The sequence below is a fragment of the Megalobrama amblycephala genome, linkage group LG15 (genome assembly GCF_018812025.1).
Source record: "Megalobrama amblycephala isolate DHTTF-2021 linkage group LG15, ASM1881202v1, whole genome shotgun sequence".
Lineage (NCBI taxonomy): Eukaryota > Metazoa > Chordata > Actinopteri > Cypriniformes > Xenocyprididae > Megalobrama > Megalobrama amblycephala.
The window spans coordinates 11,499,600-11,514,816 of NC_063058.1; the positions used below are offsets into that span (position 1 = coordinate 11,499,600).

Sequence of the window (15,217 nt, forward strand, 5' to 3'; positions counted from 1 at the left end):
CATTTCATAACTATCTGCTCCAGTTCTTGTCCATTCCCTCGAAAACAAAGCGCCGCCTACACTGAACCTTATATCTAAATGTTGCGCCCTATTAGAAAGTAGTTCTTACGGAAAGCAATCGGATCACACTACAATGTTTTGGTTTTTTGTAAGTGCAGTTTTACTTTTATTTGCATTGCGATACCGTTATCCTTACTTTATCAAAGAGGCAAACTACGTCTGTCGAGTGGCATTAGCTGGATATCGTATGACAAAATACATAAAGACTAAACCTTTCTATACCTTAGTGGATCGATTCTTGGATTCGGTTCAGAAGAACCCACACAAAGCGTTCATTCGGTTTCAGGATAAAACATACTCGTATGAGCAGTCGGATAAACAGAGTAATAAAATCGCGAGGAGTTTGTTAAAACACGCAGATCTTCATGAAGGAGATACAGTTGCGCTTCTGTTGGGAAATGAGCCCATGTTCTTGTGGATATGGTTGGCTTTGGCCAAGATCGGATGTTCTGCAGCTCTTCTCAATCATAACATCCGATCCAAATCACTGCTGCACTGTTTCACCTGCTGTGGGGCCAATGTGTTGATAGCTGCTGCAGGTACTGTAACTTCCAGTTCAAAGTTTTATTTGTCAAATGCAATCAGTGCTTGATGTACTAACTGTAAGCTGTTGACTCAGCACAGTATCTGCTATCTGGGATGTCCTTTTTCAGTCTGTCTCAACTGTTGGTGACACTATTATTCACTTTTATGTACACAAATGGAAGTATGCCAATTTAGTGACCCAAAAATGTTAACCAAATAAACATTTGTGTATTTTCTCAACTAGTTTAATGTGGTGCATCCTGAGATGCATTTTTAACAGTACTTTTCCACACTTCAAGTGCTCAAATATGATTGGGTGAGCGGAGAGACAGTCCAACAACACGAGTTTTGTCCCAAATGATGCACTTTATAATATGCACTGTGTGTGTAATCAATGTGTAGTGTATGAATTTTAGATGGTTATTTTGTCATTCAACATTGTCTGTTAGCCCCTTCTCCTCCACTACAGGAAAGCTGTGACAGTTGAGTGCATGGCTGTCGGTACTTATTTTGAATAATACGTTTTATATTGTATGAATGTGTGAAGTATGAAAGTAATCTAAACATACTACATTAACTATGGAAGTAAATCAGTAGCAATACACGAGAGGTTTGCTGATTTGAATGTGAGAACTTGTCGTATTAATATTTGTATTTGTAAGCTGAAATTTACTCTCACAGCCCTGATGTGAAAAGCTGAATGTTTCGATTTGCACACGCAAACATCAATCAAAACACCCGTGTTACGAAGTTGTAGTTGCAGATTAATAGTTACAAATGTGTAAAATGGCATTCACATAAACAAAATGACAGACACATATTTACTTTTGCACTTTACTTCAGTTTCGCTGTACAGCTTCAAGTCGGCGCTTGCTACACTTTTTGCGATATTCCTGGTGCAAAACTGACTTGAGCACTTGAAAGCAGACGTGAGAGAGCAGAAGGGGGTGGGGTTGGGGGTGAAGCCGTTTAATTGGTCGATGCCTGACCAATGAACAACGCCATCCAGTGCAACATGGCATGCGGAAAGAAATACGTGCATATGTATGAGACAATATTTTCATTAAAATATCATTAATTTTAACTGAGTTTTATATTACAGTAAAAGAGTAGTAAAAGTCGTTTATTGGGTGACATGGACCACCAAAATGGCGCGATCTGCTCAATGTAGTGACGTCATTGCGTACAAAAACGTCCCATTTCATTGGCTGACTCCAACCAATAAACGACTTTACTACTCTTTTACTGTAATATAAAACTCAGTTAAAACTAATATTTTAGTGAAAACAGGGATTTTTATCTCCGGGCACAGAACTCACTCAATTCTCTTTTCTTTTTTTTTTCTTTTTCTTTTTTTTCTTTTTTTTTTTTAAACACATGGTCTCTGAGCTTTGTCCCATAATGTGCGTATGTTTTCAGAGAAACATGTGATTATTGAAAAACTAAGCCTCACATTGTGTCCAGACATGTGAATGCTACACTTTGCATGTCAGAATGTTTGAACCCAGACCATTATGAAAGTTCAAGTCCATTTACTAAACATTTAAATATATAAGCCTATGGCCTATATTACATCATCATAAGTTCTGTCATAGGCTACAATAAAATAACAGCACAATTTACTTGCATCAAACAGTAGGCTATGTATTATTAGTTATTATTATATAATTATTATTTTTGTTGATCCATTTCATTTATTGCCAAACTGTAAGATGTGAATTATATTACTGAAATAAACACATTTAGCGTCGTAAGGCTTTATTTATGTTTAATGGATAAAACAACGGAGCTGCGATCTCAGGTTTATGGCTGCTGTAAATTTTACCTGCCACAGGATGGCACTGTTTTCGACACTTTGGATGCTTTGAAACCTTTCCCGAAACGTTTAGAGAAAAGCTTCAAATATTTAAGAGGCTTCATTTTTTTCATCCCTACTCAATGGTTTTAGGCTTTTTTGCAAATGTTTTATTGAGTGTTTACTCATTTTAAGCCTTTTTTTTTTTTAACATTAACCATCTGTAACATCCAATACATTTTAATAATCAATTTAAACATTTTGTTTAAAAAAAAAAAAAATTAAATAAAAATAGCGCCCTATCATGGTATACGCACAGTGCGTACACTGGCGTTGTTCATTGGTCAGGCATCGACCAATAAAACGGCTTCACCCCCAACCCCACCCCCCTTCTGCTCTCTCACTTCTGCTTTCAAGTGCTCAAGTCAGTTTTGCACCAGAAGTATCGCAAAAAGAGTAGCAAAAGTCAAAGCGCCATGAATTGAACTTGTTTCTTTTACTGTCTATGGTACTGCCAGATCTGAGAGGTTGTAAGCGCCGACTTGAAGCTGTACAGCGAAACTGAAGTAAAGTGCAAAAGTAAATATGTCTCACACATTTGTGTCATTTTGTTTTTTGTCATTTTGTTTATGTGAATGCCATTTTACACATTTGTAACTATTAATCTGCAACTACAACTTCGTAACACGGGTGTTTTGATTGTTGTCTGCGTGTGCAAATCGAAACATTCAGCTTTTCATATCAGGGCTGTGAGAGTAAATTTCAGCTTACAAATACAAATATTAATACGACAAGTTCTCACATTCAAATCAGCAACCTCTCGTGTATTGCTACTGATTTACTTCCATAATTAACCATGTGTAACGTAGTTCGTATGTACGGGAAGGGAGGCGGAACCGGCGAATGTTAACAAAACTTTAATATATAAAATAAATACAAAACGAAAGTAAAATGCCACACAAACATAATAAAACATAAAATAATAAAGTCCAGGCCTGGTCCTCTCTCGTCCTTCACTGTCGTCGCTCCTCCTTTTATGCTTCCGGAGCTCCTCCGTGAGAGATTCGAGACCGGTGCATTGCACAGCTGATGCTCGTTATCACTCGCGCCGCTCCCTCACGGCTCTCGCCCGCCCTGCTCGTCACACCATGTTCTCATTATCATATGATTATGACCTACCAGTCAGTTGTGTCGCCTCACTGCCATTCACAAATCCTCTCCCGTTGAGTAAAGTGTTCATCAGATGCACACTACAGAATCTCACTGGAAGTAGCAGGTCATCCAGGTACTTTTTGCCTACTCTTTTATGAGTACTGTGAATTCGGACGTAAACTCTTTTTCGCCTACTATATAGTAGGGAAGTATGTGAATTCTGACGCAGCCAATGAAGTATGCAACATTCCTATTTCGTGAACTTTTTCTTTTTGTAATTTTCATTGTGAACACACTAACGTTACTTGCACTGTTTATATTACAAAAAGGCATAGAATAGTGCATAAGTATGCAAATTGGGATGTACCTTTGTACTTTTCGTCCTCACATAAAACTCCCAATCGTGTGGATTCCTATTGGAATGTCTGGATTTCACCCATGAAATTTTGGCAAGCAATGGTAAAGCCATAGTCCACTAGACTTTTGAGCATGCAAAATTTCTACAGACAAAACAAAACCTGCCCAACTGCTACTGAAAACTAGCACAATCGCGTTTCATGGGGGTCCCCCGGTAAAAATCGCATTCCAGGGGGTAAAATCCACATTTTTGGCGGGGTTCCCCTGGTAAAATTTGCATTCCAGGGGCTAAATATCATGTTATTTGTGGTCGCTTCAACCCGCAGACATGAAAAACAATCCACAGCAACAGTGTAAAAGTAGCCCAATTCCCACGGACTTGGCAACACTGCTTTGAGCCCTCTCCCAGATGGCACACGATATGTGCACTTACGGACAATGGCCGCTGCGTGCGTGTGTCGTGTTAAAGGCCTGTGTATACTTTGTTTTCCGCATTCCGCTCCATCTCGCGCACACTTGAGCGTGCGTGGACTGTTGTTTTCAAGCACTCAAGTCACTCGATCATGCACTGTTGTATGCGGACATCCGCAGACAATCCTGATGACGAAATTACGTCATGCGGACATTGCGCAGATGGCCGAAGTATACTTTGGGCTTAAGTCCACAAGACCACAGGGGGTCCCATTTGTCATCTTAAGATTCGCGAGCGCCCCCCTTTGTGGTCGATATGCCCTCTTGATGCACACTTTTGCCAAGCCCACACTGAAGTGAGCTCCGCAGCAGACTTCTTCACAACAGTCAGTGGCGTTACGTCATGAAAGTGCGGACTCTTAGGGAGACCGCAGTGTTTAGGGTGCCATTTAGGACAGGGGCTTTGGACCACCATAGTGTGTCCCATTTGTCATTTTATGTTTCAGAAGGGTGCTTGCGAGCGCCGTCTTTTTAGCCGATACGCTCCCTCGATGCGCACTTTTGCCGAGCCTGCAAGCTCCGCAGCAGACTTCTACCTAACAGTCAAACCGGCATCATGTCACAAAAGTGTGGACTCAGAGCAAGATTGCGCGGGCTAAGGGCTCCATTTGGGACAGGGCCTTGGAATACAGCTAAATGCAAAACTTCACTTGAGCTTGTGTTTCCTGTCTCCTGCATTTAATAGCCTTGTTTCCATCAAAATTACCCGGAACAATTTGTCCCGAGAACTTTTTTCTCTGGAACTTTTTTCTCCCAGACCTGTTGCTGTCTGCATTTCCATAGCCATCTAAAGTACCATGAAGGAAATTTTTACCCGGAACTTTTAGATCCTGGTTCCAGCAGTCGAAACACACCGAGTACCACCCCAAAGTCCCTAGTTCTTGGGGAAAGTTTCTGCGGTGGAAATGTGGCTATAGGAACGAAAAGTATAGTGTGACCACACCTTTAATGTTTACTGTTGAGGTGTGGTCACTTTAGTGAAATTTTGTGGTTAAAAATGCCCCATTGTCGATAGTAGCAATATATCATGCAATATATCATGTCACCAAATCGATAGGAGAAGGTGCATCTCTAAACAGTGCTGGAAAACTACGTAAGCGCTGACATAACTCCGGACGTTTCACAGGAGATAAGTGGCCAAGAGTGCTCTCCAAATTGTGCAGTGATTCAGAATTTTTTAAACTGATGATTTTTTTAATTAATCCTGTCTCGTGAAATTTTAACAGGAATCTCCTCTTTTCCTTCAACCAAAGATACACACCCCTCTGTAATAAAAAGCGAATAAGAAAAGAAAAAGTCAACAGATTTTTTTTGTTCAGTATCTCTACTTTCAGACAGAGCCGGAGCTGCAGGAACAGATGGCTTAACAGGGGAACGCATATGTTCAGATTTATTTTTAAGGACCGGAAAATCCAGTTTCCAGTGGCCTTTCTCACGACAGTAATTGCACGTTTTACTCGGGTCAAATTTTCCCATGAACACACGATCAGGTTTTGGCAGGGAACTTACAAAAGTAGAATACTCAAATCAACAAAAGTGATGCAAGTGAACCATTGATGGTTTTGTGTCGATGTACAGCAAGTACAGAATGACAGCTAAAGGCAGGAACACACCAAGCCGACGATCGGCGGTCTGACAGTTTTTGTTCGTCGGCCGACTAAGTTTTCTCAGTGTGTTCCACACCGTCAGCTGAAGTTGGTCCTTGTCGGCTTTTTTTCGGCCGATTTGAAATGTTGAATCGGCGTCGGTCCGTTGGGCCATCTGATCATTCTGATCGGCTGTTCAGATACTGCCACCTGCTGGTTCGGAAAGGCATTTCATCTCACACAGGCGCAGAGCGGACGTGCTACTTGGCCGTCGGCTGTAGAGCGTTGGTTTGGTGTGTCAGGCCAACTTTGGATACAGGCGCTGCCGACGTGAACCAACCCTACAGTCTGCTTTCGTCGCCACTAGTTCGTCGGCGTCGGCTTGGTGTGTTCTGGCCTTAACAGTTCACCAGAATTGCCCAAGCTAGCTTAAGGAAAACCAGGAGATAACCGTATTATATTAGCTGTTGGTCTTGCATTGTTACTCCAGTAGGTGGTGACAAGTGAGTCACTGAATCATTCACTCAAATGATTCCTTCAAATCACTGGTTCATTTAGGAAGGAAACACCATGCTAATGTATGGAAGCTTGTTTCCGCCACAGAATAAAGAATAAAAAAAGTAATTGCAACTTTTTAGCTAATAATTTTTCTCAGAATTTTGAGAAAAAAATACAGAATTGTGAGATAAAAAGTCACAATTACCTTTTTTATTTTTTATTCTGTGGCAGAAACAAGCTTCCATACTAGAGATGCACAGATTTATCGGCCGACCATCGGTATCGGCCGATAAAAGCTTTTATTATCGCTATCTTTAAAACCAGCCGATGTAGGCCGATTATATCCAGTCAATCAAAAGGGTGCGGAAAAATGTGTTCATACTGCAACTCATACTGTGTGTGAAGAAAATGTCTAGTGTTAATGCAACAATAATGCATAACAGTTAAAAAAAATAGTGACGTTAACGCAGGCTCTATTTGACCCTATGAATCACCTGTAGTTCAAGCCCGGGTTGCCAGATCTGCCTTTTTTCCTTTTTTTTTTTGCAGCTTCGTTAGAATCTAATAGTTCAACTTAATACTACAACTCAAGAAGATCTGTTTAGGTTGAGTGATCTAGCACAGAAAAGCAGGTACCTGGGTATCAAATGGAAGACTCAGACACAGATACAAAGTTTATTGTATATTAATTAATTATATATTGAAATTATAGGAAGTGAAAATGACAACTCAGCATTAATGCAATGAATAGGGATGGTACACTACTCAAAGAAAAGCAACATGTTCTTCGAGCATGACGTAATGACTAGACAGAGATACAGTGACACAGAAAAACAGGCACAAGATGTTCTTAGAATCTTACAATGGCCACTTTTAGACAGAATGTCTTACCCATTGAACATCCACGTGCATTTATATGTATTCATTTATATGAAAATAAGAAATGATTAATATGTATAGATATATATACTCTCTTTTTTGGGGTGTTAGTCAAAATACATTCTCCTATATACCTATAACTAGAAGGAGATCTGGTTAGTAAGAGATTAATAAGGATTGCAAGATGGAGATCTGGTTAGTAAAAGATTAATAAGGATTACAAGATGTCTGATTCCATGTTCTTCAGGTTCCAACTGATAAGTATGACCATAATCATCCCGCGTATCGGTATCGGATACACGTTCCTCTGGTGGAACAACATTATTTGTAGCCCCTCCCATCCAATAATCTCACAGAGCTTTGTGCTTTGTTACTTCTAATAAGAAATAAAGTCTCACTTTTCAAATTCTGTCCATTTTATCACGAAATTCATACAATAAATGCTGTTTTGACGCTCTTAAATGTGACATGGCAGATCGCTGTAGTGAGTCTTTTCTTTGACATTAATATAAGAAGTTATATCTCAAAAAACATACATGAACATCAGAAGGTATGTTGAAAGATACAGTAAAACTTACTGGAATGTATCATGTCTCATGTAATCACTTAATCCATGTTTCAACCACGGAAAGACTTCAATAAAACAGTTTGTGAACAATGTCACATAACGTCACATTTACCTCAGAGCTTTATTATTAGAGCTTTACCATCGCTTGGCAAGATATTTTTCCTTAAGAAAAATCAAACTATCGGCATCAGCTTATATCAGTCGGAATAATCGGCAGATAAATTTAGTATCGTGAATTTCTATTCCATACTTATGTGTGTGATATAAATTGTTTTTACCTGCAATAAAAAATTTTATTCAAGATTTTTATTTGTAGCACACACAGTTATACACAGGATACAACTTGCAGGGAAACGTAACCTGTTCAGCTACTTCGGTATGGTATGGTTTAGGCAAATATCATCCCATCCAGTGCTGTTTTTGTTTTCTGACATATAAAGTATCCCGCTATGGTGTGATAAAACATGAAACTGAATATATAAACACTCATGCAGAACTCCAGGATGCTGTTGAGGAGGTGCTGCCTGCACTGAGAGAGCAGGGGATCTCCGTCTATATACTGACTGATCATGTGACCACCGAGGGAATGAGAAGTCTTACGGACAAGATCAAGCTGGCCTCAGATGAGCCTGTTCCTGCAGACCTGAGGGCCAACATTAGCTTCAGCAGTCCAGCGGCGTACATCTACACGTCCGGCACAACAGGTAAGAGTGGAGTCAATGATCGGCTCATTATCGTACTCAATTTTTGAATGAAGATGATTTTGCCCCAGAGGGAATGGATAAATGTTTCAGGAATATGACAAATCTGTAATTAATAAATGAGTGAAGCAGTGGATTTAATGACCTGTATCCCCTGCAGGTCTTCCAAAGGCAGCAGTGATCACTTATCGGAGGCTGTGGGCCATAGCCTTGTTCCAGTCCATTTGTGGTGTGAAGTCTGATGATGTGGTGTACGTCTGCCTTCCCTTGTATCACAGCTCTGGCTTTGGCGTTGGATTTGGAGGTGCTATTGATAGAGGTATGAAATGATAATTTTTTGCTTTTATAATTTGCGTTGGTAATCGAGACACCTCATCATTGATAAGATAAAAACAATACAATATTCCAATATTTTGTGACAAATGTACGGAAGAGGATTAGGGCCAAGCAATAATAAAAAAAACAAAACCATCTCGAGATTAAAGTTGTTAAATTTCGAGAAAAAAGTCGTTAAATTATGAGAACAAATTCGTTAAATTATGAGAAAAAAGTTGTTAAATTACGAGAACAAATTCGTTAAATTATGAGTCGTTAAATTATGAGTCGTTAAATTATGAGAACAAATTAGTTAAATTATGAGAAAAATGTTGTTAAATTTCGAGAAAAAGTCGAGATAAAATGTTGAGAATAAACTCATTAAATTACGAGAATAAAGTAATTAAATTACGAGAAAAAAGTCGTTAATTATGAGAAAAAAGTCGAAATAAAATGTTGAGAATAAACTCATTAAATTATGAGAAAAAAGTCGTTAAATTACGAGAACAAATTTGTTAAATTATGAGAAAAATGTCGTTAAATTTCGAGAAAAAAGTCGAAATAAAATGTTGAGAATAAACTCATTAAATTATGAGAAAAAAGTCGTTAAATTACGAGAACAAATGTGTTAAATTATGAGAAAAATGTCGTTAAATTTCGAGAAAAAAGTCGAGATAAAATGTTGAGAATAAACTCATTAAATTATGAGAATAAACTCATTAAATTACGAGAAAAAAGTTGTTAAATTATGAGAACAAATTCGTTAAATTATGAGAAAAAAGTCGTTAAATTTCGAGAAAAAAGTCGAAATAAAATGTTGAGAATAAATTCATTAAATTACGAGAAAAAAATCGTTAAATTTCAAGAAAAAAGTCGAAATAAAATGTTGAGAATAAACTCATTAAATTACGAGAATAAACTCGTTAAATTACGAGAAAAAACTCGTTAAATTGAGAAAAAAGTCTAAATAAAATGTTGAGAATAAAGTCATTAAATTACGAGAAAAAAGTCGTTAAATTATGAGAGCAAATTCGTTAAATTATGAGAAAAATGTTAAATTTCGAGAAAAAGTCAAGATAAAATGTTGAGAATAAACTCATTAAATTATGAGAATAAAGTAATTAAATTATGAGAAAAAAGTCGTTAAATTATGAGAACAAATTCGTTAAATTATAAGGAAAAATGGCGTTAAATTTCGAGAAAAAAGTCGAAATAAAATGTTGAGAATAAACTCATTAAATTATGAGAAAAAAGTCGTTAAATTACGAGAACAAATTCGTTAAATTATGAGAAAAATGTCGTTAAATTTCGAGAAAAGTCAAGATAAAATGTTGAGAATAAACTCATTAAATTATGAGAATAAAGTAATTAAATTATGAGAAAAAAGTCGTTAAATTATGAAAACAAATTCATAATTTAACAAATTTGTTCTCGTAATTTAACGACTTTTTTCTCATAATTTAATGACTTTATTCTCAACATTTTATCTTGACTTTTTTCTCGAAATTTAACAAGTTTTTTCTTTAATCTTGAGACGGTTTTATTTTTTTATTATTGCTTGGCCCTAATCCTCTTCCGTACAAATGCAACTAGATGTCTTTAGAAATAAATGTATGTGTGTATGTGCTTTCATGAGTTTTGCCTTTTTTGTTTTGTTTTCCTTGCTTTTTTTTGGTTTTGTATTTAGGAGCCACTGTTGTCCTGAGGAGCAAATTTTCTTCCTCTCAGTTCTGGGACGACTGCAGAAAATATAATGTCACCGTGATACAGTATATTGGAGAAACAATGCGCTACCTCTGCAATACACCAAAGGTATTCAAGCATTTAAGAAGCTAAACAGCACACATGATCACAGAAGCGTCCTCTTTTTGTTATCTACAGTACTTTGAAAGGAAGGATGTCCTGGTCTTTTGGATGCAACAGTTGCAAAAATGTTGCTCCACTGTCTTGCTGTACATAATGGTCTGTTTCTCATCTTTGTTCTCACAAGCGTGTCAGTGACCAAGTACACAATGTTAGAATGGCCATTGGGAATGGGATCAGGCCAGAGGTCTGGAGGACGTTCATAAGCAGATTCGGTCATGTTGACATCAAAGAATTTTATGGCTCAACCGAAGGAACCTTGGGCTTTGTGAACTACGCTGGAAAAATTGGGGCCGTCGGTAGAGTGAATTCTTTTCATAAGGTAGACTAGTCAGTCAGTGCACTCTTTACACTTACAATTCATCAAGTAGAGATATGATTTCATAGCTTTTCTAACATTTGTCTGAAAACATTAATGTTGTTTCAGAAAATGTTTCCATATTCATTGGTTAAGTTTGATCATGAACAAGAGGAACCTGTAAGAAATGCAAATGGATTTTGCATAGAAGTAGCCAAAGGCAAGTAAAACAGTTCATTTTAATGAACAATTCTTCTGAAGAAACATGTTTGTATGCAAATGATATAAAAATGATCATGTAAAGACTTTTACTTTGAAGAATGTGTCATTGATTGTAAGCTGTAATACAGGTGAGACAGGTCTACTAGTATCACGGATTACCCAGAAGACCCAGTTTTCTGGATATGCCAGGGACCCGAAACAGACAGAGAAGAAGAAACTCTACAATGTGTTTGAGAAGGGAGACGTTTACTTCAACTCTGGAGATCTGTTCAGGACAGATCATGAAAACTTCATCTACTTCCAGGATCGAGTGGGCGACACTTTTAGGTGAACAAACACTATAAATAAAGTTGTTGATATACTTTAAAGCTAGTTTATAAAACGGTTAGTTCCTGTCCTTGATTCTGATTGGTCAATAGCTGTGTTTTATTCACAATAAAACACGGCTATGATCGCTTCACCCAACAGTTCTGTGTATCACTACACAACACCCTTAGCAACCACTCTTAGCAACATAAACTGTTTGTTCTCAATTGATATTGTTCATTGAAGCTTACTGTATTATGTAGAAGAGTATTGTGAGAAAGAGATCGATTGAGCGAGTTTATTACCTGCATTCAGATTTAGCTTTTTCCTTCAGGTCAGTCCTGTGTTCATAATAAAAAATCTGTTTAAATGTCTGCTGCAATATCTTGTCCTTTTAACAGTTAAGGGGTTTTCCCGTGACTGACAGCGCTAGTCAAAGCATTTGTCAGTTGCGTCTTGTTCCCTGTTCACAACAATTCAGTCTTTTCAATGTAAAAGTCTTCGCTACTGACTGAAACACTCATAAAAGACAGTCTTTGCCGCCATCTAATGGTGTAATAATGTAACTTCTGTTGCTGTTCACGATCAGGGACAATTTTTTCCGGCGGAAGGAAGGCTTTTAGTGAAAGTTTAATTAATGAAAGTTGCATTGATACATATTTTTGCCTTTAATATTTGTATTGTGTGGTAAATGTTTTATAAAAGCAATAAGGTACTCGAGGCTAGTGCTGTATCGTGAATAACCTTCGCGTCGTGCCTAACAACGCCCTTCAGCCGTGATTTATTCACGATACAGCACAGCCTCTCTCATACCTTATCGCTTACTCATAATTTAAAGTTACATAATCAAAAGGCCGAATTGAAAATAAATGCATGGTTGTGTTGTTCTCAGATGGAAAGGTGAGAACGTTTCCACAAATGAAGTGTCGGACATCTTGACTATGGCGACGAGTATCGAGGAAGCAAATGTATACGGCGTTACAATTCCAGGTTTAATGCTGTTTCACTTCATAAATCAGAAATCATCCAGTTGACAGTCATAACATAGGTTAATATTTCTTCTAACCTGACACACTTGATCTTTTTTTTGAATTTGAAGGGTATGAGGGGAGGATAGGAATGGCTACCATCACTTTGAAGAATGACCATCAGTTCGAGTGCGATGGCATTTTTAGTCACGTGACCACTTACCTCCCCTCTTATGCCAGACCACGTTTCATAAGGATCCAGGTAACATCATAATGCAAAGCATGCTCAAGCTCTTTCTCTTTAGGTATTGTCAATATATTTATATCTTATTTCATATTTCCCAATGTACCACAATCTACAGTCAATGTGCTTCTCATTGCAGGACGGTTTGGCTGTAACTTGCACCTTCAAACAGCTGAAAGGGAAGTTGGTAGAGGAGGGCTTCAACCCTGCTGCAATCACTGACCCTCTGTTTATTTTAGATGAGACGGTGAAAAGCTACAGACCTCTGACACATGACATATATCAGTCAATATTGGACGGTCACTTTAGATTGTGAAGAGCAGGATGTGCTCTTTATGATATGTTATAAATTATATTGAGAGAAATCAAATCTTTTATTTGTTCAGACCCCTAAATCTACATTTTCACTTAGAGGACAGTAACTGTCCAGAGATCACAATTATCACAAAAAATGTTGCAATCATATTGTATTTTTTTTTTTTTTTTTTTTTATGTACCAAAGGCAATTCTAAAAATAAAAAATAGTGTATTTTAAAGAAGCTTTCATTTTATATCACACTATTCTTCAGAAGTTTTCTCTGACAATATTGTTTAAAAAGATAATAAAAATGTAAAAACTACTTCATTGTCAGTCTGAAAAGTGTCTTTCTAAGAATTGGATACTTTCCCCTGTATTCTGCATTGAACAAATAGTTTCGTAAGAGTTTGCTGCTGTAAGATGATTGGTTCCTACAGAAACCCTCCTGCTCACTCATGTCTCAAAGGCTGAATTGGATGAGGGTTGCCATATTGTGAGTTTAAAATACTCCTGCATGTTTTGCATTTTTGTGTTAAGAACGATTTGAGTGGAAAGTTGAATTAGAAAAAAATACTAATTTTACAAACGTCTCAGTAACTTTATACCTGTTGTTCAAACCTTTTTCAATGTTGTTCCATTCTAAATGCAGTTATCAATATTTGTTTATACAATATTTGATTTATTTAGTTTCAATTATTTTGTTTATTATGGTTTATTATAATGTGAACAGTTGGAAAGTATTTGAACAAACAATACTGAAATTTATCTAAATACTTAAACTCAGAAAGTTGTGGTCTTTAAATAATTTGAATATAAGCGCACATAATAAGTTTCTATAACATAATGACCTACGTAATATGTAATTATTTAGCGGATCTGCATGAAATTACACATAAAAAAATTATTTTATTTTTCAATTATGCCATTTTTTTTTTTCAACCAAAGCAACAAGATTTCACAACATAATCTGGGGAGCTAGATATGCAAGTGTTTCTTAACTGGGGCCCAGGGCCCGCTATAGAGTGCAGTTGGGTAACAGAAGCAAAAACTTCTCCATATAGAAATTGATTTTAACAATATTTTATAAACCTTTTAAGACAGCCTTACTGTGAGCTATGAGGTTGTTATTCGATAGCATTTGCTTCTGTTGAAGCCGTCAGCCTGAATTATTTCAATTTTAGTTTTAAAATAATCATGTTTAATAACAGCAGAATTCTTGGTGAAAAACTACATTACCCATGATGCTGAAAATTCCACCAATCCGAGAATCAAAACAAGCAAAACGCACCAAAAGAGCTCTTTAGCACTGCGAATGAGGTCTCTCTACGCTCAAAATATTTCAAAATATATGCATATTTTGCAATAAACTTTATCAAATGCCTAGTTTTTATATTTCTCCATAGAGTTGTAGTTCTTTTCCTCGCTAAAATCAGATTCAATGAACTATGCTAAGCTATGCTAAAAGTGGTACCACCAGACCCGGAGATCGGCTGAATGGATTCGAAAACGGAAAAACTCAACTGTTTAACTCTAGGGGAGTTCCTTTAATAATGAACTTATTCATTTCAAATCCTCCTGTTTTCTGGTGGTTAACTACCAGCAAAATATGCTTAGTGGCCAAGCTAACTTCTCAGATACATCTGACCCTTACAGTCACGTAGGCCAAGAGGCCTCAAAACTTTTATCTATAGGATAGATAAAATACTCCGTAATATGATGTCTCTGCAGCAACATTTTCTACGTCTGTGGTGTCAAGAAAAAAAAATGTTACATATTTTGTTTTCAAACTAATTTAACAAATTAAAGTATTAGTTCACTTTCAAATAAAATTTTCCTTATAATTTTCTCACCCCATGTCATCCAAGATGTTCATGTCTTTCTTTCGTCAGTCGAAAAGAAATTAAGGTTTTTGATGAAAACATTCCAGGATTATTCTTCTTATAGTGGACTTCAATGGCCTCCAGATGGTTGAAGGTAAAAATTATAGTTTCAGTGCAGCTTCAAAGGGTTTTAAACGATACCAGACAAGGAATAAGGGTCTTATCTAGCGAAACGATCGGTCATTTTTGAAACAAATTTACATTTATATGCTTTATATAAACAAATGTTTG

The 15,217-nt window shown here is 37.0% G+C and overlaps 1 protein-coding gene across 1 annotated transcript; it reads left to right on the plus strand.

The window, feature by feature from the left end:
- slc27a2b (solute carrier family 27 member 2b) lies at positions 1–13,428 on the plus strand. Its single transcript, XM_048159009.1, has 10 exons — positions 1–599; positions 8,386–8,595; positions 8,753–8,911; positions 10,595–10,719; positions 10,898–11,092; positions 11,198–11,288; positions 11,419–11,617; positions 12,489–12,586; positions 12,696–12,826; positions 12,948–13,428. The coding sequence occupies exons 1-10, from the start codon at positions 134–136 to the stop codon at positions 13,122–13,124; spliced, it is 1,851 nt and encodes a 616-aa protein (XP_048014966.1). The 5' UTR covers positions 1–133; the 3' UTR covers positions 13,125–13,428.
- The last annotated feature ends 1,789 nt before the right edge of the window (positions 13,429–15,217 follow it).

Bases quoted from the DNA above. Each gene is read 5' to 3' on its own strand.
- slc27a2b (XM_048159009.1), top strand. From the start codon at position 134: ATGTTTTGGTTTTTTGTAAGTGCAGTTTTACTTTTATTTGCATTGCGA. The intron at 8,596-8,752 runs GTAAGAGTGGAG...TATCCCCTGCAG, and splicing joins CTACACGTCCGGCACAACAG to GTCTTCCAAAGGCAGCAGTG. The intron at 10,720-10,897 runs GTATTCAAGCAT...TGTTCTCACAAG, and splicing joins ACCTCTGCAATACACCAAAG to CGTGTCAGTGACCAAGTACA.